The 24,209-nt window shown below is 37.5% G+C and overlaps 2 protein-coding genes across 6 annotated transcripts in view; both read right to left on the bottom strand.

Annotated features, from left to right (window-relative positions):
- Positions 1–8,660, bottom strand: part of DNAL1 (dynein axonemal light chain 1) — a 32,855-nt gene extending 24,195 nt beyond the window's left edge. Inside the window, exons 1-4 of one of the 4 annotated variants that reach the window (XM_072963395.1) lie at positions 8,562–8,578; positions 4,011–4,049; positions 1,274–1,415; positions 148–257 (exon numbers count right to left, since the gene is read on the bottom strand). In XM_072963395.1, coding sequence (XP_072819496.1) covers positions 148–182 — 35 coding nt within the window. In that variant the 5' untranslated portion in view covers positions 183–257; positions 1,274–1,415; positions 4,011–4,049; positions 8,562–8,578. Of the gene's footprint in view, positions 1–147; positions 258–1,273; positions 1,416–4,010; positions 4,050–8,396; positions 8,533–8,561 lie in introns of those variants that run through there. The other 3 variants (XM_072963394.1, XM_006206051.4, XM_072963393.1) reach the window with 3 other exon arrangements.
- Positions 8,661–18,939: 10,279 nt separating this feature from the next.
- Positions 18,940–23,956, bottom strand: ACOT6 (acyl-CoA thioesterase 6). Of its 2 annotated transcripts, none has more exons than XM_072963390.1 (3): positions 23,421–23,956; positions 21,102–21,304; positions 18,940–19,579 (listed from the first exon to the last, which is right to left on the bottom strand). In XM_072963390.1, the coding sequence occupies exons 1-3, from the start codon at positions 23,875–23,877 to the stop codon at positions 18,974–18,976; spliced, it is 1,266 nt and encodes a 421-aa protein (XP_072819491.1). In that variant the 5' UTR covers positions 23,878–23,956; the 3' UTR covers positions 18,940–18,973. The 2 variants fall into 2 exon arrangements, with proteins under 2 accessions (XP_072819491.1, XP_072819492.1); XM_072963391.1 differs by lacking the exon at positions 23,421–23,956 and adding an exon at positions 23,179–23,252.
- Between the last annotated feature and the right edge of the window lie 253 nt (positions 23,957–24,209).

The raw sequence follows: 24,209 nt of genomic DNA, 5'->3' as shown, positions 1-24,209 counted from the left end.
AAGCAAGAAAAAAAAAAAGAAAGAAAGGAAGAAAGAAAAAGAAATGAAGATCACAGAAAAATATGTTTTTCTGGCTTGTGTATTTAGAAACAGAAGGGAAACTTAACAGCAATATTAGAAGGATGAAAAAAAGACAAAAGAACTTACTCGCAATTAGAAAGTGTGGACAAGGACGCATCCATCTTCTCTATAGGGGGAATCTGGGCGTACAGCTTTATCTCTCTGGCTTCGGATGGCTTCTGACTGGTTTTCTCTTCCTATGATAAAAATTAATTTGGAAGAAAATGACCCCGGATTTTTTTTTTGGTAGGGGGAGGTAATTCGGTTTGTTTGCTTGTTTGTTTGTTTGTTTGTTTATTTTAATGGAGGTACTGGGGATTGAACACAGGACCTCATGCATGCTAAGCATGCACTCCACCACTGAGCTATACCCACTCCCCTAATGATCTTGGATTTTAATGTGGAATGAAAAAAGGCCAGAAGTTCCCAAGGCTTTTCAATGTTTATTTCAAAACAATTGTCAACATTTAATCATTCTGTACATTCTTTACAATTCACTTATTGACAACATTTACTTACTGAACCTGATAACTAGGCTTATATGTGGCTGATTAGGATAATTCAATATTAGATCTCAACCAAATGGAAAAGAGGGGGAAAGAAAGTAATTTTTAATTTCTGTAATTTTTAAAATCCTTTAAGAGCCTATCAATTAACAAACAAAAATAAAAAACAACAACAAAAACATTTTCCTGGGAAGAATTCATTGTCCCTAAATAACCTTTTCCTAAGTATCAGATTCAGACCTGTAAGATCAGCTCTTTTCTTTGTCATCTCATCTTCCTTTTCCTATCTACAGTTTAGTCTGAGCTAGAACCCCCAAATACCAAGAATTTTGGAAGATAGTCTCTTTATAACAGAGCTGAAGTCAAATCTATTTGCTCTATAATTTACTACTAAATTCTACCTTAGAGTTTAATTTCAGCACTAAGTACACAATACAAATTTTAATTACCAGTATATGCTGCCTAATAATATTCTGTAATATATCAATACTTAGAGTTAGCTCTATATCTCCAACAAATTAAGAAACTCCTATAGCTCAGGAACCGTTATCTTTGCTTTCCTATGTTTTCTATAACGTAGTGTAATACAAGATACAAAAGAAGCTTATTTTAAATAATCAAATCGAAACACGTCAATAATAAAAAATATATAATCAGTTGAAAGAAATCTAATACACATCCACTCATTACTTATTTTTGTGCCATACATTTGTAGGTTAGGAGAGGGGAGACTGACATCCAGTAGATTCTCAATAAATCTGGGGTTAATCAGTGTGAGAATGAGCATGATGTCTTCAAATAATCTGAAAGTCGAAGATTTACGGCCATAATGTAATCTAGAAATAGAACCTACAAACCAAACCAAAAAAACCAACCACTTGTTATTATAAATAAATAAAGTCAGTTCTAAAATCTGATTCAAGGGAATCAAATCTAATACTGAGCCTACTTCATAATTTTTTATTAAATAAAACTGATTTTTCATTAACCAAACAGAAACGAAATTTTAAAATGTAATTAGAATACTAAGAAGTTAATAAGCACTAAAACAAGAATTTAAATACTTCATTACCCTACCACTTTGTCTGTTTTCCCTAGACACCAAGTTTCTTGAAAGACTTTTTGTTCAAAACCCAGCTACAAAAGCAAAAGATACATTACTACACAAAAAACAACTGGTAATATAGTCAAATAAATCATCACTGGGCATAGAAATTGAGAAGCCACCTCCATACTCTATGAAAATTCTATCTGCAATGCTAATTACAACTGTTCAAATTTTATAGAATGTTATATTCAAAATATTGGTTTATATTTAATGCATGCTTTTTTACAATGCAGTTTCCTCTCTAAACTACTATATGCTTTTTAAAAAAGTATTTTGTGTATGTATTATCTATTTTTTCCAGATATAATTAATATACAGCATTGAATACGTTTAAGGTGTACAGTATAATGATTTGACTTATATAATCATGAAATGATTCCCACAATAAGTTTAGTGAACATCCATCATCTCATATAGACACAAAATAGAAGAAAAAGAAAAAAATATTTTCCTGTGATGAGAATTCTTAGGATTTACCCTTTTAACAACTTTCATATGTAACATACAGCAGTGTTAATTATATTAATTATGCTGTACTTGACACCCCTAGTGCTTATTTCTCTTGTGACTGGAAATTTGCACCTATTGACCACTTTTCTTCATCCAATTCCCCCTCCCCCCACCTCTGGTTACCACAAATCTGATGTCTTTTTCTATGAGTTTGTTGAAGTATAATTGACCTACAACACTATGTTAGCTCCTGGTGTATAACATAGTGATTCAGTATTTCTATACATTACAAAATGATACCACTTTTTACAGATTTATTGACATATAACTGACATACACAACATTGCACATATTTAAGGTATATAATGTGATGCTTTGATAACATGTATATATAGCAAAATGATTACCAGAAAAAGGTTAGTTAACACATCTGTCACCTCACATAATTATTTCATGTGTGTGCTGAGATTATTTAAGATCTATTCTCTTAGCAACTTTCAAGTATATAATACAATATTAACTATAGTCACTATGTTGTACATTAGATCCTCATAACTTGTTTTACAACTGGAGGTTTGTATCCTTTGACCAACACCTCCTCATTTTCTCCACCCTCAACTCTGGCAACCACCATTCTAATCTGTTTCTATGAGTTTGACTTTTTCAGATTCCACATACAAGTAAAATCATATAGTATTTGTCTTTCTCTATCTGACTTGTATCACTTAGCATAGTGCATTCAAGGTCCGCCTATGTTGTTGAAAATGGCAGGATTTCCATCTTTTTATGGCCAAATAATATTCCATTGTGTATATATACACATTTTCCTTATCCATTCATCCATTGATGGACATTTAGGCTATTTCCACATCTTGGCTATTATGAATAACACTACAATGAACATGGGAATATAGGTATCTTGTCAAGATAGTGATTTCATTCCCCTCAGATATATTTCCAGAAGTGGGGCTGCTGGATCACACAGTAGTTCTACTTTTAATTTTTGAGGAGCCTCCATAGTGTTCACCATAGCAGCTGTGCCAATTTATATCCCAACCAAAGTGCAAAAGAGTTCCTTTTTCTCCACATCCTCACCAATACTTTTCTCTCATCTTTTTGATGATAACCATTTTAACAAGTGTGAGGTGATATCTCACTGTGGTTTTGATTTGCATTTCTCTGATGATCAGTGATACTGAGCATCACTTTAGTATTTTTATTTGATGTCTTTTCAGTTGTCTATGCATGATTTTCACTTGCCCACACTGGCTGTCTCTGTTCCAACTTCCAAGAGGCTAAAACTACCATTCCTAAAACCTAGACAATTCGCGTGACACTCTATCACCTGAAAATGACATGTAGTTTAATGACGGTAATGTTGAAAAAGAAAATGTACTGTAACATAGAGATTCCAGCCATCTTACAATAACAGATTAATCAGCCTTTCCATGTTTAAATTTTACAGTGGTCAGATTTTTTTAATTGAATTTTTTACTGAAATATTTGAAGATTCATTTGTAGTTAATAAAAAACAATACAGAGAGATCCCTTATACACTTTTCCAGTTTCCCCCAATGGTAACATTTCCCAAAACTATAGTGTAATATCACAACCAGTATCAATAATGATACAATCCACTGATTTTAATCAGATTTTCCCAATTTTACTTGTACTCATTTGTACATATGTGTGAATGTTTCTGTATGTGTGTATTAAGTTCTATGCAATTTTATCACCTGTGTAATTCATGTATCCACTACCACAGTCAAGATTGCTAAACGTTCTAATATCACAAAGATTTCTTGTACTGAATGATCAGACTTAAGTAACTACCCAAAAATTCTCCTTGTATGGTTTCTAAAAGAAGTAAAAACTTAAAAACTCACCCATCTGGCTAGGGCTTCTTTGATTGTTGTTGCTTTTGCCTTAAAAAGAAAAGAAAAAACAAGGCTGTCTTTATTGGTATAATTTGCTGACTGAATTTTCATGCAATAATTAGCCTTGGCATCTACCATTAAAAAGATCAACTTCTTTCCTTAAGATTTTATATGCAAAGAGAGTGTTTTAATTTTCTGAAATCAGAATGATTTATTCAAATGCCTCTCAGAGAAATTAAGAAAATCATGATGTAATGTTGTATACTTTACTCCCACCTGGTTTACAAAAAACACACAGTTTTCAACACTGATATTAAAGTATATCTTATTTCATTGATTCTAAGATTTACACCTTCTTTTACATTTTTAGTATCTCTGAAATTTGGATACATCTTACAACCAGGAACAATTTATAATTGCTTGCAGCCAGGTAGCAGTGATGAAGTTTTAGAAGAATATTAACCATTTTATTCACTATACATACCATATTCATTTTTATGTTTGTCAAAGGATGACATGATAAAAATCTATATGCCTAAATATATTTAAAATAACTCTGTCAATAAGTACAAAATAAAAATTCTAAGTGATAGGAAATTATGTCATAGACTAATTCCAATTTCTTGTTTTTCTTTCTTAGTGGAACATAAAATAATGTTGCACCTTATAATCAACAATATCTTAGATTCAATTTAATATGACATTTAAAACTTTAAAGATGAGAAAAGGAAGACATCTTTTGAATTATTGCTGGAGCTCATAAAAAAGAAAGAAAGAATCCTAAACAATAACAAAAGGAATTATGTCTATAAAGTAAAGACATGCTAATGAATAACCTTTAAATTAAAAATAAAATTATAAATTAAAGTAAAATATTAAAAGACAAAGAACATGAAAATTTGAGGAATATAACACTTAAAAGAAAACTTATGCTTCAAATACATTCATTTAAAAATAAGATAACAAGAGACAGAAAACAAATAAGCTAAACATTCAAGATATTTGAAAAAGTACATCATGAAGGCAGAAAGAAATATAAAGGAAGAAATCAATGAAAAACAGAATGGGGGGGAAAGGTTAACAAAACTAAAAGTTGGTTCTTAAGTCTGTGGCAAGCCTGCCTGAGCAAAAAAGAAAGATACACAAATTAAAAATATAGAATAATAAGGGGAAATAACGTAGATACCACAGAGATTTAAAAAATAAAATATGATAAGCAAATATATGGCAATAAGTTTTAAAGCTTAGACCAAGTATACATTTCCAGAAAAAACAAAAGTGCCAAAACTGTCACAAGAAGAACCAGAAAACTTGAATAGACCCATAATCATTTAAAACATTAAAAAGATAATCAAAAAGATTTACCCTCACCCTCCTTCCCTAAAGCTCCAAGCCTGGATAAATTTACAAGTGAGTTCTACCAAGCTTTCAAGGAACAGATATTCCTTGTTACATAGGAAAGCTGCCAACTTATTTTATGAGGCTAGAATAATCTTAATGCTGTCCATAATCAGATAAGGAGCCCTCTTTACTTCCCAACACAGATTTTCAAATTCTAGACACAATATTAGATCTCCAAAGACAATAGTGTATAATGATCATGATCAAAAATGGCTTATTCCAAGAGCATAAGGATTGTTTAACAACAGAAAAATCTATAAATGTAAATCATTTATTACTGGATTAAAGGGAGAAAATCACATTTATTTCAGTAAGTGTAGAAAAAAACACTTAATAAAGTTCTACATCTCCTTTTAAAAGCTCTCAACTAAGGTTTAAAGTGAAATGCCTTACTTGATAAAAGTTACATATAAAAAAGCTATATCAAACACCATACTTAATGGAGCAATTCATTAATTTCAGCAAATATTCATTGATTATCTCCTATGTACCAAACATTTTTTCACTTGCTTAGGTTATATCAGTGGACAAACCAAAGATCCCTGCCTTCATGGAATTTACATCTATTGGCAGGATACAGACGGTAAATAATATATATAATAAATAAGTAAATTATATAGTAAATTAGAAGGTGACAATTACTAAGGAAAAAGGAAATGCCAAGTTTGGTAAGGGGTATTAGGATGTGTGTATATGTGTATGGAGGATATTTATTTTAAATAAGGTGGTCAAGGTGGGCCAAATTAGGAAGGTAACATTAAAAGTATTCTCTTTAAGATCCCAAACACATTAAGGATGCTTACTTACTATCACGGCTACTGTTTAACATGGAACAAGAAATCTTTATCAATATTACAATAAAAAGAAATACAAATTGGAATGATTAAAAGAAGGAAATAAAACTCACTATGTGCAGATGATCATCTATGTAGGAAACACAATAGGATAAACTGACAAATATTAGAACAGATGTAGTACAGCAAATGAAGAACACTGTTGACAAGTTAACAGAAAAATTAAGATATTTTTTTTCAACATAAAGCCAACAAAGGACTAATATCTAGAATATACAAGGAACTCCTAAAATTCAAAAATGAACAAAAATAGTTGGCAAAAATATAAAGAGAAAATTCACAGAAACTGAAATCCAGATGACTAACAATGAAGTATTTGAATTTACTGAAAATCAGAGAAATGCAGAGTAAAACAATGGGATACTAAAATACATCCTCAAATTGGCAAAAGTTAGAAAGTTGATAAGAATGTAGAGAAATAGGAACCCTCATGTATTACTGAAGGAAGTAAAAATTACCACAGCTGTCCTGGAAAGCAGTCTGACAGTGCCTAGGTAAGCTAAGTATGCACAGACCCTATGATTGCAAAATCCCACTCCTGGGTTCATTTCCCAGAGAAACCCTTGCATGGGTCCAAAAAAAAGAGACACATAAGAACATTTTCAAGTTGGAAGCAACCTAGCTAAAAGCAATCTAGCTATCTGTAAATTAGTTTAAAAGGTCACTAGTTCCCCTATAGATAGCAGGAATCAAAGTCTGAAATGCCTAAAGGACCAATGGACATCATTAACTGTGTAAAGCTGGCCATATAAAGAGGTTTCAGAGAACTGTTGACAGTTGGGCTTTGGGATAAGAGTTACTCTAATATCACATTTCTTCAAATACGAAAACTCTATTAATTGAAAGTAACTCCTTTATTTTATGTACGATTAAGAAAGAAAAGATGCTGCCAATTATATTACACTATCATATTTCAGTAATACAAAAATGTGGGGGAAAATGACTCCAACGGTGAAAATATGGTATTTCTGATTTTTCAGGGAAGCCAGAAATTTGGGTTTGATGTGAAATATGATCATTTTTAAGATACTGGAAGCTAATTTTTTTAATTAAAAAAATATGTGGGATTGTATTTCTAGAGGCCCCCAGAACTATGGGTTTGAGCCTCAGCTAGTTTAATCTAATTAGTAGTTCTGATTCTCTCTTTGAAGATTTTTGATAATTCTCATGGTTCATGCTTTCAGGATTATTTAGGGCTGATTATTTCTTCACCTGAATATAAATCTAGGTTCCAGAATTTTTCACTTTCCTTGGTTTTCAGCTAAATGCTTGTGGAATAAAGTAAGGAGAGCAGCGGAGGAAACTAATTTTACAGTTTCCTGGGATCAATATCTGCCCACTTACATAGCAATGAAATCACAAAAAGAAGAGTACTAATTATACGCATTCTTTATAAACATTTCCATCAGGCAGGACAATCACATACTTTGCTAAATAGCTTTGGCTGGGTCTATAAGCAATCAACAACATCCCTTTTCAAACTACTAGCTGGAACTACCAAGTATGTAAGCAAGACAGTGCTTATTTTAAGTAGGAGTTGAGGAGCATCACTTGGTAAAATCATTACTTCATGAAGAAGTTCGGTAGACTGCTGACAGATTTCAAATCTAAGGCAGCAGTATTTCTCAAAGTGTTCTGGGGTGTCCTCCAATTTTATAATCACTTGAAATACACATTCCTGAACCCCCATTATATTAAAAATTAATGATCTGCTCTCCAACTTAGGCCAAAATCATATCTATGCATACTGAAACTAGAGAAACACTACCCTAATATATTCTATCAGAGTGTTTTATACAATGCTACCTAATAACTAACTGAACTGGCAGTCATTCTGCCAGTTGCCCCAGAGGGCAACCTGGGCACATCACAGGCTACAAACACTGCGGCAACCCATCGGTGTTACACGCATTCCTCTCGTAACCAGCCATCTCCACCTCCCCTCTCTCCAGGGGGAAATTACTTCTGTGTAAAACGATATCCTGATTCACAGTCTCCCTTCCATCACCTTCCCCACTCTAATCCGCCCTTTTTCGAGAATTTTCTGCTCTCTGCCCTCCCTTTTCTCTGCCCGAGTCCTTCCCCATTAACCCAACCTCCAATCCGCCCCAGGCCGCCCTCACCCCAGGCCACCCGGTACCAGGGCTTCTCTTTCGCCTCAGGCCTCTAAATCCATGGAGTTAGCATCCGCTACCGGCTCCCTTCCGCTGTTCGATGACTTCCCCCACCCTCAACACTCCACAGTCAGCCTTTTCCACCTTCAATCTTCTCTCAGCTTTGGCTGCGAGGCCTGGAGGGTACTCACCATTCCGGCCGTTGCTACTGTCACTGCTCTGGTTGCTAGGGCCCGCCGGGGTCAGTGCGCGTGCGCACTTCTCAGAGCTCGCGCAGATCCCTACCCTGGCAGCGGTCCTTTTTCTCCGCCCTCAGGGGGGCGCGAGCGGGGCATTGTGGGACGGCGCGGCGTTTGCCCTAGTCCTCCGGCTGGGTAGCCGCTTTCTTCCCAGTGCTGCAGAGGGCGTGGGAGCTTAACCTCGCAGAGTGGTCGGCAGCTGTCTCTTTCCCTTGTGAAAGCAATTTCAGGTAATCTGGAGTGACGTACCTGCCTAAACTTTAAAACTTTAAAATGTTCCTGTAACAGTTGCCCCTCCCATAAAAAAACCCTTAAATTCCGTTCCCTTGCTTATTGCCCTTCCGGTTCTCTTGACTCCCTGCTATAATTCACCTGTTGATCTGTCAGATCCGGGATACCCTAAGCTACACGCGGCTGCATTTCTTCAGTTAGCTTCTTCCCCCAACCTCTTGAGGGGGCCTGAGGCAACTGAAAGCATGAAATGTTGGTTCTTATACAACCGAGAAGTCTTTTTACCCCTAACTATGAAGTTAGCCAAAAATTGTAAAGATAGTCAGAGTTGCTAGGGGTGTGGAGAAATGAGGACGCATATATACACTGCTGTTTATAATTGATACAGCCTTTCCGGAGGCGGTCGGCAGTATGTATTAAAAGCTTTAGAAACGTCAGCACCTCTGACCCAGCAGTTCCACTTCCTGGACTTCATCCTGAAGAAATAATCAAACAAATGCGCAGAAATATACGTTCAAAGTTAATAGCAAAAAGAAAAACAACTCAAATGTCAACAAAAGAGAATTGGTATTATAAGCATCCAAGCAATGAAATAATATACTTCTGTTAGAAACGTTGCTGAAATGCATCTATTCACCTGCAAAGATAGCCGTCATGTATTCATTTAAAATGCAAGTTACCAAACAAAATAGTATTATCCTCTTAAAAATTACACATAGCACACGCACACACACATACACATACATAACTGAAAGGATATTACAAGGGTTAAATGTTATGGACTGAGTTATGTCCCCTCAAAATTCATATGCCCTAACCTCCAATGTGAATTTATTCGGAGACAGGGCCTCTAAGGAGGTAATTAAGGTTAAATGAGGCCATAAGAGTGGGGCCTGAATCCAATAGGAATGGTGTCCTTATAGGAAGAGGAACAGATAACCAGGAGTGGTGGGCGGAAAGGAAAGGCCATGTGAGGACACAGTGAGAAGGTGGTTATCTGCAAGCCAAGAAAAGAGGTCTCACCAAAAAACACTGTTGTGGTTTGATCTTGGACTTCTAGCCTCCATAACTGAGAAGACAAACTTTTGTTTAAACCCCTTGTCTGTGGTTTTTTTTTTTACTGGAAACCTGAACCAGCTAATACAATGCTCATGTTGCTTGTTTTCTGACTGTTCTATAATGTGGAGGTTTTAAATTTTGAAATAAGAAAAATATATTCACTTTGAAAAAATAATTTAATCAATTCATAAAAATAAGAAAAAGTTAAATGTTTACTGAAGAAATATATATTCATAACATATTCAAATTTTGTTCTTGTAGTGTTTTTTGGAAGAGCTTCACATCTCCATAGCTCTCCAAACTAGAATTCTTTTTCACCTGCCAAAATCTCTACCAGTTTTGTTGATGTGACTGTAATGGGAATCTAATCCTTAAATATATCTTATAACCCAGCAGAGTAGTCCTTTTACTCAAAACTGTGGATTACACCATAAGGAGCTGATATTAATAGTGAAATATCATTAATAAATCAACTTTATTTTCATGCTTACTCAGAACGTTTTTTCCTACTTTCTCCTTGTCACTGCAGTGGTAAACTTGTAACATGGATATTTACCATCATATGAACTATTTACCACTATATAAACAGAAATCTGCTTGTTTCTGCAAGTGAATTCACAATGTCTTGGTACATTTTCCATCAAGTACATTTTGAGTTTCAGGTGCTCAAAGGTTAAAAACTTTCACACAAGAAAAAGAAAGAATTATATAACTTGGATCCTTTCTTTGTTTTTTTAATCCTGCAAAATAGCAAAATAGATTTTAAAAGTTGTTCATCAGAGAATATGGTTGGGTTCACTTGCTCTTATTGCAGGCCTGGGTAAAAGTTGAGAGAAAGGTTAAAAATCTTACTGAAACAGTTTCCGCAAATTCAGAAAGTCTAGCAGACCCTTTGAAAAGTGTAGGTAAATAGTGTAAAATGATAGAAAACCAAATACATTAAGAAATATTTAATTTTTAAACAAGAACTTGGATTGACTAAAAGAAAAGAAACACTGTCACAGTGAATAGATGATTAGAGATTGAAAAAAATAGCTAACAGTTACATATCTTAAAGTAAAAAGATTTTTAAAAAGAACTTAAAGCCTAATACCATCATTAATTCTTAAAGTTAACAGGTTTATCAGTTCAAATTAGAATGAGCACTGTGTCAAATTTCAATAGTTTCCCAGATTATGATTCTTATTATAGTTATTTGCTAAAAAGCCAATTTCTCCCCTCACTATGTTTTTGGTCTGTTTTAAAATAAAACTCTTTTTAAAAATCTACATGAATGATCCAAAAATCAGGAGGTAGTATGTGTGTGTATATGTATATATATAAATACTTTTTTGGTGATGCTAATAATTTAAAACATATTCAGTTAAAAAAATAATGTTAATTTTGGAGGGGGGAACTATTGATACTACAAATTAAGATGACAACACTTCATCCTTTGCCAAGAAGAGCCCAAAATATAGTTCTGAACACAAGATCCACTGATCAACCAAAATCAAAGGCTAGTAATTAATACCTTAATCTTTCTCTTCAAGTATGTGGCAGGGTGGGGAACCTAAATAAATTAAAACTAAATTAAAACTAAATTATGATGAAGGCCAGAACTTTTAACATCTTTTAATTCCACATATATTTTTAAAGTTTATGAACAAAACTCAGAACTTCAGCTAGGATTATTGTAATAAATTAAGACTTACCCACAAATTGTAATTAAAATTTTGGTGAAGTTAGTAGAAGGCAGAAGGGATAAACTTTGTCTTTCTCTCAGGTAATTATATTGTCTACATAGGTAATTATCAACTTGGGACCGGGACCTGGAATCAGCCTATTTTTAAAATACTACAGTTTTGAAAAAAGTGGGAAGAAAAGTTTTTAAGGTACAAATATAGAGATAAGGCAACTATAAAGAATCAAAGTGTTTCCTAGTAATAGGTTGCCGTTTTTAAAGAAGTATCTTAGGATCTCTGACTTTCTTTAAAGATCCCAGAACAGGTGGCAACTAGAGAAAAATCAAAGTCTGGTTTACAGAAGAAAGGATGCTGTGACTTCAGTCTACCACAAATTAGCCTCTAAGTCATTTTATTAGAATTCACTCCAACCTCTATTATGAACAAGTTATCATAGCCCAATTGTTCCTCGTCATAAAACCATGGGCCTATATTCCTGTATTTACCTTATTTGAAACAGTTTTAAAACCTCTGGGACGGGTATAGGAGGTATCACATGCCAGTTTTAAAAAAATCTTTGAAAGGACAGAGGTGACAGGGAGGGTGGTTGGGAAAAGTGGGTAAATGGCAGATTGAAAACTTGTTTTCCTGTAGCAATTACCTTGAATTCAAGCTCAAAACAAACTAAACATGGAGAAACATAGATAGTATCAAAGCTACAGGGTCTGACGAAGTTGAAGCAAGTATTTTTACTTCTTTTAAAAGGTTTCAGATGCCCATGAGAAGTCCAGATCTCAGTTGTTATTTGTCAAAAATATTCAGTTTGTCCCCCGATTTGTTCTGAGCATATTATAAACTTAACTGTCTAGCTTGTTAGCCTTTACTCTAGATGCAAGTGGAAAAGCTCTAAGATTATCTTCCAAGACTCAGTCTGAACCACAGCATGAGCTTTGAGCTGCCCACTTCCCAAAACAGGACCCCCTTCAGGATCCAGAGCTACAGAGAAAAAAAAGGTTGTAAGGGGGATCTAGTCTGTGCCCAGCATTAGAGCAGCTTAAAAGAGTGAAATTTGTCTTCTATGCTCTGTGAGGTGCTTCACAGCTCTGTCAGCATAAACAGAGATCTTAATGCCTGTCACCCTCCCCAATGATACAAAGGGAATGGGCACTGGCTTTCTCAAGGGGGATAGGGCTTTTCAATAGGCTGGATCCCAGGGGTCTTCAATTCTTCTATACTTCAATTAAAAAAATATCAATTGTAATGGGTGAATTGTATGGTATCTGAATTAGATCTTAATAAATCTGTTATAAAAAGCAAAAAAAAAAAAATTCAGATCCTTAAACTCATTCTGGCAATAGAGTTTTCCAACTACAGGTTTCAAAATACTAATCTGATTACCATATTAAAATAACTGAGAATTTTTATTTTGTTTCAATTCATTAATTTAGTCCCCAGTATGGAAATTTGCTTGGACCTCATAGCTACGAAAATGTCTTAAATCTCTCATTTAAAAGATTCTTAGTTGTCCCTAAGGATCTTGAAGATGAGGACAGGGGATAAACCAGACTGGGCTTTTAAAAAACCAATTACTCCACTCATTGATTCACTCATTCAGCCGGAGTTTGGAGCTCAGAATTTGCACTCTGATTTTAGCATCACCTAGCTAGTAGTTAAAACACTTTAGGCCTTGGTTTCCTCATTTATGCTATAAAGAAGCTGTTTGTTCTTTGATCTATGAAATGAGCAACATAACAGTTTTCTCATCATGGTGAAGGTCTCCAAGGTATTAGAATATATGAGACAATAAAAGAAAGGTCATCTTTTTTTTTAATTGAAGTATAGTCAGTTACCTTTTGTCAGTTTCTGAACAGCATAATGTCCCAGTCATGTGTATAAATAAATATATTTGTTTTCATATTCTTTTTCATTAAAAGTTATTGCAAGATACTGAATATAATTCCCTGTGCCATACAGAAGAAATTTGTTTTTTATCTATTTTTATATATAGTGGTTAACTTTTACAAATCTCAAACTCCCAGATTTACCCCTTCCCACCCCCTTTCCCCCAGTAACCATAAAATTGTTCACTATGTCTGCAAGTCTCTGTTTTGTAGATGAGTTCATTACTGTCCTCTTTTTTTCTTTTCTTTTTCTTTTTTTTAGATTCCAGATATAAGTGGTATTATATGGTATCTTTCTTTCTCTTTCTGGCTTACTTAGAATAATGATCTCTAGGTTCATCCATATTGCTGTAAATGGCATTATTTTATTCTTTTTTATCGCTGAGTAGTATTCCATTGTATGAATATACCACAACTAGAAGGGTCATCTTTATCTTAAAATAAAGGCAGTACAAAAGACTGAACAGTATAGTATGACTTCAGTCACCTTGGGGCTTGAACAGATACCAAGCGAATAGTTGCTAAGATTTGTAGCAACTACTCTTGCCATTTTTTTTTACAAGAAATGATAACAAGAAAAATTAAATTAACACAAAGCTCTGCCTAGCAGAGATGGACAAACAAGCGTTTAACGCTAGAAACTGTCCAGCAGTTTTAGGCTTAATAACAGAAAACCTGCAAGGTGTACATACGCCTGCAGCACTAGGAGTTAAGATGGGCAGCTGGCATAAGAGAGGTATCCACGCCGATTAAATTTAAATCCCCGCCACCATTTAGGGGAATGAATGTCCCGCCTCATGCCTAGGCGACAAAGCAAAAGAGTTAAGACACTCCCGTTATTTTCAGATGACAAATTAGCTAGCAAAGCAAGTCAGCTACATAAATCGGTTTCCTGGATCCACTGAAAGTCTGCGTAAAAGGCTTCCGACACCAGGGGGCAGCAGGAAGCCGCCAGGCAGGCGGCCGGCTCGCTGCAGAACGCGGCGCGGCTGGGGCGGAGAACCAGCTCTGCACCTGGACAGAGGCGGGCGCCCGACTGCTGCACTGCCGGCCGCCGCGGCGCCTGGTGGACGGTATCCTCCACTCCGATGGGGAGTTTTCATCACGCCCCTCGGCATCAGGCCGAGACTGGTCCCTGGGGCGCCACTCAGCAAAGAGCTGCAGGAAGGAGCGACTTAGGAAGGCCCAGGATGGGCTGTGCTTTTGGAGGTCCCGGGGTGGGACCGTCCGGAAGAGGCAGGAGCTCATTCCTAGCCTACCTACCCTTCGACGTGCCGAGAATGAGCAATTAATGATTTTTTTATGTTGATGATAATTTATTATTTCAATTTTATTTTTTTAACATTTTTTATTGATTTATAATCATTTTACAATGTTGTGTCAAATTCCAGTGTAGAGCACAATTTTTCAGTGGAGATTCCTCAAAAGACTAGGAATAGACTTACCGTTAGACCCAGGAATCCTGCTCCTGGGCATATATCCAGAAGGAACCCTACTTCAAAATGACACCTGCACCCCAATGTTCATAGCAGCACTATTTACAATAGCCAAGACATGGAAACAACAATTAATGATTTCTGACGGAAAATGCCGGCCACTCGCCTTCTCTAATAGCTCTCTCTGGCCATCAGGGGACACTGTTTCCTAAACCTGGTTGAATGAGGCTACTAGGCCCTAGCTAAATTCCTCTTATTGATTGAAATTATTTTTCAATTAAGATTAAGAAAGACTGTCAAGGTTGAAGTTTAAACGGTTCAGGTGAGGCAGCAGTACAGATGTTTACACTGTGGAAGTAATCTGTATTGTCCTGTGGCCTGGCACAGTTATTAAAAATGTATATATTTTTTTAAATGCAAGAAAAAACTTAACATGACATTTATGGTGTCTCTCTTATTTAAAGAAAAAGGCGTTGAACTCACAAAATAAAACCATATTTTTTCATTCGTACAAATATTCTTATGTACATGTATACAAAGAGGTTCTGGAAGGGTACACTTCAATTTGGTAACAGTAAATACCACTTGGAGAAAACTGTAATTGAGTAATGAGTTAAGAGGACTTTAAATTGAATCTTTTACAATGAAGAATGTATTGATATATGTAAGTTAAATTTTGTTTTCCACTATAGAATTCTATCTTAATTAAAGTGTACCTGTAAAATGAGGTTAATTAACCCAGGTGAAAACATTCTGTTAAACTGCTATGTCAAGAAAGGGGTAAATGTACAAATCTTGAATTCTTTTGGGAACAATCTCATTTCCAAATATGTATTTTATCCTACTTACCCCATAAATAAGATCATAATTATCATGTTTCCTGATTTATGGATGGAAAATATTTGCTACTGAAAGCACATGATTACTGGACCAGTATTTCTGGTTTAGAGCCATACAACAATCCTGTCTTTTTGAAAAGTACTTGTTACAGTCCTTCTGTCTTTGGAGAATATATGCTTATATATGGCTGACTCCCACTTTTAGAAAACAGCTCAAGTAATTTTGACTTATACCCCCCCAAATCCATCATTATAGTAGCTATGAATATTGAATTTTGTGCATTTCTGCATATACCACCTGAAAAAATAGAATGCCTTCCACAAGCTTTTATCTTCCCAGTGTTCAAAGACCATTTAAAATGAAAGTACATAAGTTTAGCCATGATACTCTGAAAGAATTAAGAAGTCTTTTTGGTTTTCAGTTGGCTGAAATTTGTAACAGGTTTATACAAATATTTTAAAAATAATCAGTGGTTAACAAAAACATGTATTTGCTTTCAGAATGGTCCATTGGCCTTTCTCACCCTGATGGAAGTACATTCAAGGGCATTAGGTGTACAAAAGAAGGCAGAACAATGGGCTAACATAGGATATTTTCTTTTTTTCCCTCTTAGTATTTTTTTTAATTGAAGTATAGCCAATTTTCAATGTTGTATTAATTTCTAGCGTACAGCATAGTGATTCATTTACGCATATACATGTGTTCCTTTTCATATTCTTTTTCATTATAGGCCATTACAAGTTATTAAATATAGTTTCCTGTGCCATACAGTAGGACCTTGTTGTTTATCATGGCTATATTTTCTGATTAATTTTTTGTTGTTTTCTTTTTTTTATAGTTTCTCCTATTAAGTTTATTTTAGGCTTCAACTTCTTTGAGCCATTAAGCTTTAAGGAAAAATTACTGACAGCCACTTAAAAGCAAAAATATATCAATATGTTAGAATGGCTCCTTATTTAGTATCATTTAAAACCTGAACTCTTCATTTTGGCTTATGGAGTCTTCATTATGTGACCCTCATTTATCCTTAACTTTCCAGTAACCCGTCATGCAGCTCTGTACTATTTGAGCATGTGTCCTCAGGCTGGAAGGCAGTAGAGCCAAATGGTCAGTGAAGGCCATGGACTTTGGAGTTGGACTGACCCAATTCTCCCATCAACCAGGTATATTAACACTCCTGGGTCTCAATTTCCTCATCTGAAATACTAAGCACCAATCTTTGAGAGTTTAAATACGTTAAGTGCTTTACTTGGATTATTTAATTTAATCACAATAGCCCAATGAAATAGTTTCTATTATTATCTCTATTATTATCCCCACTTTATAGAGGAAATGGAGGCTTAGAGAGGTGAACAACTTACCCACAGTCAACAGTAAGTGGTAGAGCCTGGGATTTATATCTATTTAGAGGCAAATTTGAGGGTACAGTCCTTTACAACATTTAATGTTTTCAGTAGGATACCCTTTGGGAGAAATTGATTTCTCAGCTTTTATTTTATGACTGCTGTAAATTCTGTGCAACTGGTTAGGTTTCCTTCTTTGCATAAACCTCTAGAAAACAAATGACTGGCCCAATCTAAGCAAGTATATAGGATTTCATAATAAGCAGTATTGTATTGGCCTCATTTCTGGCTCCATTTTATGAATTCTTTTCCTCTTCCTTTTCATTCACATTTACCATATTTTAGGTAGCTTTGTAACAACCAGATATTCTTTTTGAAATCTTAGAGACGGGTGGCCACATATAATCAACTTTGAGGGGACAGTGACCAAATACCTTTAGGCGGTGTAGGGCATTTCAAGGCTACTTTATCAGTAAGGAGGAAATTGAGGTGTGGGGCTGTCCCTACACCTAGTGCTTTAGTATTAAGAGATGGTTAGTAGCCATCCTCATGCTTAGCCTCTGGTGCTACCTTTTTGGCCTTCACTTCTCTCACTCTCCCAGCCATTTTCTTTGTAACTTCCTCTTATGATCCTCCATCCCAAAGGCATCTCTATAGCGTAGCAGGACCGCCTGGGAGTGAGTTAAAGCATAGGCTCTGAATTCAAATCACAGAAAATTATACTATATAGTGAATAACTACACTCAACACAAATTTTTAAAGGTTGGTCAAAATTAAGTTACTGCTAAGGAACCCTTCTTTTCATTAGTTAAAATCTAATGGGCATTTGCTTGGATAGACTCAAATTTGTGAAAGATTTTGTATGCACCCAGCAAACCATGTGATGTGTCTCAAAAAAATCTCATTGCCCTCAGGGAAGATCCTCTGCTCGGGTCTCATGACTCTAGACAGTGCTCAGTACAAGGCAATGGTTTAAGGCAGACTGATCCCAGTCCTTCCCAGTAGGAAGGTAAGAGGAACAGACTGATGGTGCTGAGGAGAAGTTTAATTTGTCAGGTATAACCCTACATCCAAAGATTAAGGCAGTGGCCCACAGGATATAGTCCTGAAAGTCTTTTGGCATCAAAGAGCCAAGTACTGAGATTGAGAATTCAAATGGCAAATATAGAGGAAGTAGATCAGTAGTATATATCAATAAACTGTTTTGCTTATAACAAATTTTGTTGTAAAGGATTCAATTTTACTTTGTAAAGTTATTAGTAAGGAAAATACTGAAGTCTAGGGACTCATTCATAAAATAAAAGCCAAGCTTTCATTTCATAAAATAAAAGCAAAGTTTTGCATTCATAAAATAGAAGCAAAGCTTAGGATACTAAGTATGTCAATGCCTCCATTCTTCAGAGTGGGATCTAGAGACAAGTCTTGAGTACACATTCAGGGTTAGGGTTAGTACTGGCAAGAATGAAGCAGAGTCCACTTCTCAAGGGACTCGAGAGGGCAGGTTCCCAAGGTTCAGACATGGTCACTTAGAGCCCAGCAAGTATATGGGACTCTTAGCAATACAAAAGCTCAGTCCTCAGAACCAGAACACAAGGCCAAAGCTAGGGCAGCAACTGAGAGGTGGGCAGGCACTTCTTACATTTCTCCTACTTAAGGTAAAGATTGGTCCTATAGATAAAATCAGGGTTCGCCTACACATTGGGTAGAGTTCAGGGGAGAAAGGGATGAACCCAGTGAAGAAAGGAGGGTTGCAAAGGCTGAAAATCCAAAAGGACCCAGTAAGGAAGCTGATATGATTGCTTCGTTACAAAAAGGTTCCTAGATGCTCTGGAAAATCCAACACATGTTAGAATGAATAGGATTTTTCTTAAATGGTATATTATTACAATGTTACATTTTGCTGGGCTTGACAGATTTTTTACCACTGAGATGTTTATGGAAGAAAGTTTGAATTTGCTGCCAGGCATCAACCTGTGCTCTTGAGTGAGCCTTTGGCTCACCTCCATAGAATACTGGTTGGTTCAAAAATGTATGCACAGAGGCTCTACAAAGAGGAAAATAAGGTGGCTCAATACAATGACCAGTTCCTGGGTAGTAGATTATCTCAGGTCTGTCTTTCCCATGGGCTTGTAACCGTTCACTGGCTAGTTGAGCATAGAATTCACTCTTCCAGTTTTGATCATCCATGCCAACAATAAACAGGAAGGGCCCTTGGGCTTTTTCCAATGGAATAAGACTTCGGTGGTTGGATTTCTCTAGTGGATTGTTCCAAACATCTATGAAATTCCAAAAGCCTGACTCAGTGATCTTATATTTTGCTGGGTCATTACTGAGCTCAGGAATAATCATATCCTTGTAACGCAGCGGAGCTATTGTGTTGGCCACACATGCATTGATAACTACAGTGGCTGTGATGCCCTTCAAGAAAGAGGCCATTGAGAGACACAGGTCACCTCCTTTGGAGAAGCCAAGAAGCCCAACACTAGGGCCTTTCACCTGATGGAGAGAGAGAGAGAGAACAAGCTTAGAGTTCATAAATGGAAGACTTAAACTGCCATTTTATATTCTCTGGCAGCTTTATCAAATGCCATTTGCTTTCCTTCCTTATGCAATAATCCACAAAGTTCAAATGTATCTTCTAATAAGCAAATCAATTAATTTCCTAGTACACAGGCCCTCCATTAACATTTATGGGACTGGGTCAAGAGTACACACAGAGGCTTATACATCCTATACCTAAATATTTAAAAGTTATAAATATTTAAAAGTTAATAAAATATATTCTTTTCTCCTACTTTGATAAATACACCTCCATAACAACTTACAAGTTCAGGTCCAAATTTTAAATCTTGCAATTCCTCGGAGTTCATGCTGGAACATGGCATGGGGGAGAGCCAGGCCCTGGCCCCAGTTCCTGGTCCTTGGCCAACCCTGCTTCTCTTCCCATCCCTGGCTCTGTCATACACCTTGAGGGCCCCTCACACATATATGTGGACACCCTAGCCTGTATGTTTAAGGCCCAGATGTATTCACATTAATGGACCCAGAGAAGAGGCATAGGGCCTGGAAGCAGGATCAGAGCTGCATGGCAGATAATTCTGGGGTTCCAGATCCCCAGGGCATGGTGGAAAGAGGACATGAGTTCCAGGTGGACACATTCCCTTGGTCCCTCAAACTCCACACCTTGTGGGCAGGGATGCAGCTAAAGGAAGGCCAGAGTGTGGTCATCTAAAGCAAAAGGTCCAGAGCAGAAACCCCTCTTGCCTAGGTCTAGGGGCAAAACTTATTACTATCTATTTTGGTCTCTTCCTGTTCCTGGAACCTTATCTCGCATAAATAAGCCAATCATCACTTTTCAAGACCATCTAGGTTTTAGCAGCTCTGCTGAAATAAGTCCCTCAATTCTAACAGAGTTAGACCTTGCAGAACATCTTATTCCTTAACATTAGAATGTTTGGGTTTCTTTAAGTCTGGATAGTAGCAAAGAGTATGTATTCCATTTATAATCATACCAAAATGTTTTAATTAATTTTTCCAGTCTCAGATAAGAACTTTCTCTACAAAACCATAATACCATTAACACATTTAACAAAGTTAATGATTCTTTAATATCATAAAATGCATAGTCCCTATTCAAATGTCACCAATTTCTCAAAAATCCATAGTCATATTTCTTCCTCTACACATTTACATTAACCTTATAAATGAGAAAAACTGAATCTTAGAAAGGGAAATTGCCTTATTCAGGATTATAAGGCCACTTGTGGTAGATGCAGAACTAGAACTTGTGGTTAGTAACTTTTTGAATTCCAGTCAAGAATTAAAGGGAATAAACAGTTGAGTCTTAAGGGTTTGGAGAGAGATGGGGGGAAATGAAAATAATCCTAACAACTTTGGAAGGAGCCTTTGTGTTTCATGGCATAGTTCCAACCCTGGGTGTCCTGGTAGGGCTTTTGGATCCAGCCCTGGGTCTGCGCTACCCCACCTCCTCTGTATACAAGCAAGCACCAGAAATCACCTTTGGATGCTGTAGCATGAAGTCCACAGTTTCTTCAAAGTACTCCAGGCACACATCATTCAAATATTTAGGGAGGTCTTCAAATCTGAAAAAAGCCAGAGCAAGCACAGCAAAACCATGACCAGCCAGGAGGCTGGCCCTGTATTCACAAAGGCCACCACCACTTCCAAACAGATCGATGATTCCAGGGAAGGGTCCTGCACCTGGAGAGCACCACAAATCATAAGGAGTTTTAGACTCTCAAAAGACATTCTTGGGTTTGAGATTTTGGCAGACTGCAAAGAGAAGTTGTTAAAGCAAGGAAGGTTGAGGGGACCCTTTTTATTTTGTCTTTTTTTTTTTTTAAATAACTTTTGGGGAGAAGGGATAGAGAACAAAATGTCTTATTTTCTCCAGAATTTTTCACATATTAAAAAAAAACAATAGTATACACAAATTAGAAATAACAGGATGAGATGTACAGTTTCCACCAAATTTTCCTCAAAGAACTCTGAGAATGTTTTGAGAGCTGTAAAGCACTCTACATATATAGGAGATTATTAGCATATACTCTCCACCTCCTTCTGCCCTCTGCTCCAGCCTTAAAAAAGGCCATACCTAAATGTGCCATGTTCTCTTTGGCCCCTGAAAATGGTATATATTATTCTCCTTCTCTCTCCATCTTTTTGACCTGGTTGACTTATCAGTCTTCAAATCTAAGTTTAGATCTCTCTTCCTGGAAGCCTTCCCATCACACCCCACCCCAAGGCTGAGTTGAACTGGATAGCCTTTTTAGGGGGGGTGTTTTTTTTAGGGGGGAAAGGTAATTAGGCTAATTTGTTTAATTATTCTTTTAATGGAGGTACTGGGGATTGAACCCAGGACCCCGTGTATGCTAAGCATATATTCTACCACTTGAGCTATACCGTCCCCACTAGGTAGCCTTTTATACATTCCCACCAGCACCCTGGGCCTGTTCTTTCCCTATCATAGCACTTACCATACTGACAGATCCAAGTACAGTTGCCTGTATCCTCTATTAGGCAGTAGATACAGTGGAGCTATGTCTGACTTTGCTCACAATTGCACCCCAGTAGGTAGGTAGCATAGTTCCTGACTTAATACATACTTGTTAAATGACTGAACTTTTCTGCATTATTTACAAAAAGCTTTTGACTCAGAAAACAATAAATTTTATGTGAGCCACACAGTAGATTCTAAAATAGTTAACGTGTGATTACCTTGACTGGAATATTAGATACCATCACTGGCTGGTGAAGGTTTTTTTTTTTTTTTTTTTACAGTTAAAGTCTTTAGGAGAGTCTTATGAATCAGTCAGTATGATTTATTGAGCTCATATTATATCCCTGTGTAAGCCTCTAGGAATATAGAGATAAAAGATGTCAAAGACCCAATTCCAGCTCCAGGAGTTCACAGTTGAGTGGGCAGCAACTAGTTAAGTTTGTGAATTGCTTAAGAGCTGTTAAGAATAAAGCAAGGCCTCTCGCTTTGGAGAATAATCACAGAATTCAGTTTAGGGACTCTGCAAGTAGTGGCAACTCCAGCATTTTTATATAGTAGGGGTTTCAGATAGGAATTTGGTTGAAAGTGGAGAGTCAGGTGTCTTGTTTACAGACCGCTTTTACCTAGCAAGCACCTTGTTTTTATTTATTAGGGTTTCTCAGCCTCAGCACTATAGACATTTTGAGTAAGCTATCTCTTTGCTGTGGGGGCTGTCCTGTGCGTTGTGGATGTTTAGCAGCATCTATGTCTACCCATTAGATGCCAGCAGCAACACCCCCCTCAAGTTATAACAATCAAAAACATCTCCAGGTATTGCCTAATAGCCCCTAGAGTGGGGAGAGATCATCCCAGGTTGAGAACCACTGACAGACTGTTTATGATAGGAGGAAGGGACCATCCGGGAGTTTTTCGTTTCTGTTTTAGATTTATGGGGCACTGCCTCCATCCGTGGGTTTTAGCTTCCTTGTGAAAGAAGGCAAAAATCACTCTTGCATACCGGCCTAAGTCGTTGATGAATATGAGTATCTGGGACACAGCTGCATGGCTGGCACATATCAATTCTTAATAAACTCACTTTTTGAGGATGCTGAATACACTTTTTAGAGCACAGCATAGAGCTAAGGGAGTGGCAGTACCTCCAGAAAGTGCAGTAGAATTTAAAGGAGAAACTTCCACACAGAATCCATGATAGATTCTGGAACTTGGGGAGTTAGGGGCGTTCCACAGTCGCGTGGTTCCCTGGCCCGGAAAGGGGCCGCCCAGGGTCTCGGGACTCCGGTGGGCTTTTCTGAACAGCCTGGGAAGCGGGCGGCTCACCTGGCGGCAGGAAGAGCGTGGCGCGCACCCGGCCCGCGCGCACCGGCTCGCGCCGCACCCCGGGCGGCAGGAAGTCGCGCTCGTGCACCGTCTGGCCCAGGAGCCGCTCGGTGTCGGGCTCGTGGCCGTCGAGCACCTCCAGCTTCACGGCGAAAGGTGTCTGCACGTCCCGCTTCACCAACTGCACCAAGGGCTTCTCAGGCTCCAGGGCCCAGAAGAGCCCCATGGGCTCGAGTCCCGCGAAGCTGCCGCCCAGCGCGGGCGCGCGCGCCAGGTCCAGCCCGCCGTAGGCGTCGGCGCAGTAGCGCGCGTGGGCCCGGAAGAGCGCGCCCTTCTCGTCGCGCAGGGACGCGCGCAGCGTGACCCGCTGCCCCGGGGCCAGGCCGCACACGGCGATGCGCACCGGCTCATCCCAGGGGCAGCGACCCGCGGGCTCTAGCGTCACCGTCGCCGCCATTCAGATCCCGGCAGAAAAGGAGCGGCCCCACTAGGAAGAGTCACTAGCAAGATATGACGTCTCTCCACGTGGGACGCAGCTGCTACTCTCATTGGTTGGCCTTGGGGCACTTGCGTAGTGGTCTGTGAGGTCTCTTAGAGTTAGTGCAATCTACTACCGCCTGATTGGAAGAAAGTATTTGCCAAAATAAGAGTTAATTATTAATCCTGCAATCCAGTAATGTGAAGGAAAAACAGGGCTGGTCTAACAAGATAACTCACAAGTCTAGGAATGTGAAGGAGAGGCTGGGCTGGGCTAACAAGGTAACTCACAAATCTAAGTATTGGAATACT

Source organism: Vicugna pacos, chromosome 6, assembly GCF_048564905.1.
Source record: "Vicugna pacos chromosome 6, VicPac4, whole genome shotgun sequence".
NCBI lineage: Eukaryota > Metazoa > Chordata > Mammalia > Artiodactyla > Camelidae > Vicugna > Vicugna pacos.
Note: the sequence above shows the minus strand (reverse complement) of the source record. Positions and strands in the feature narration are given on the sequence as shown.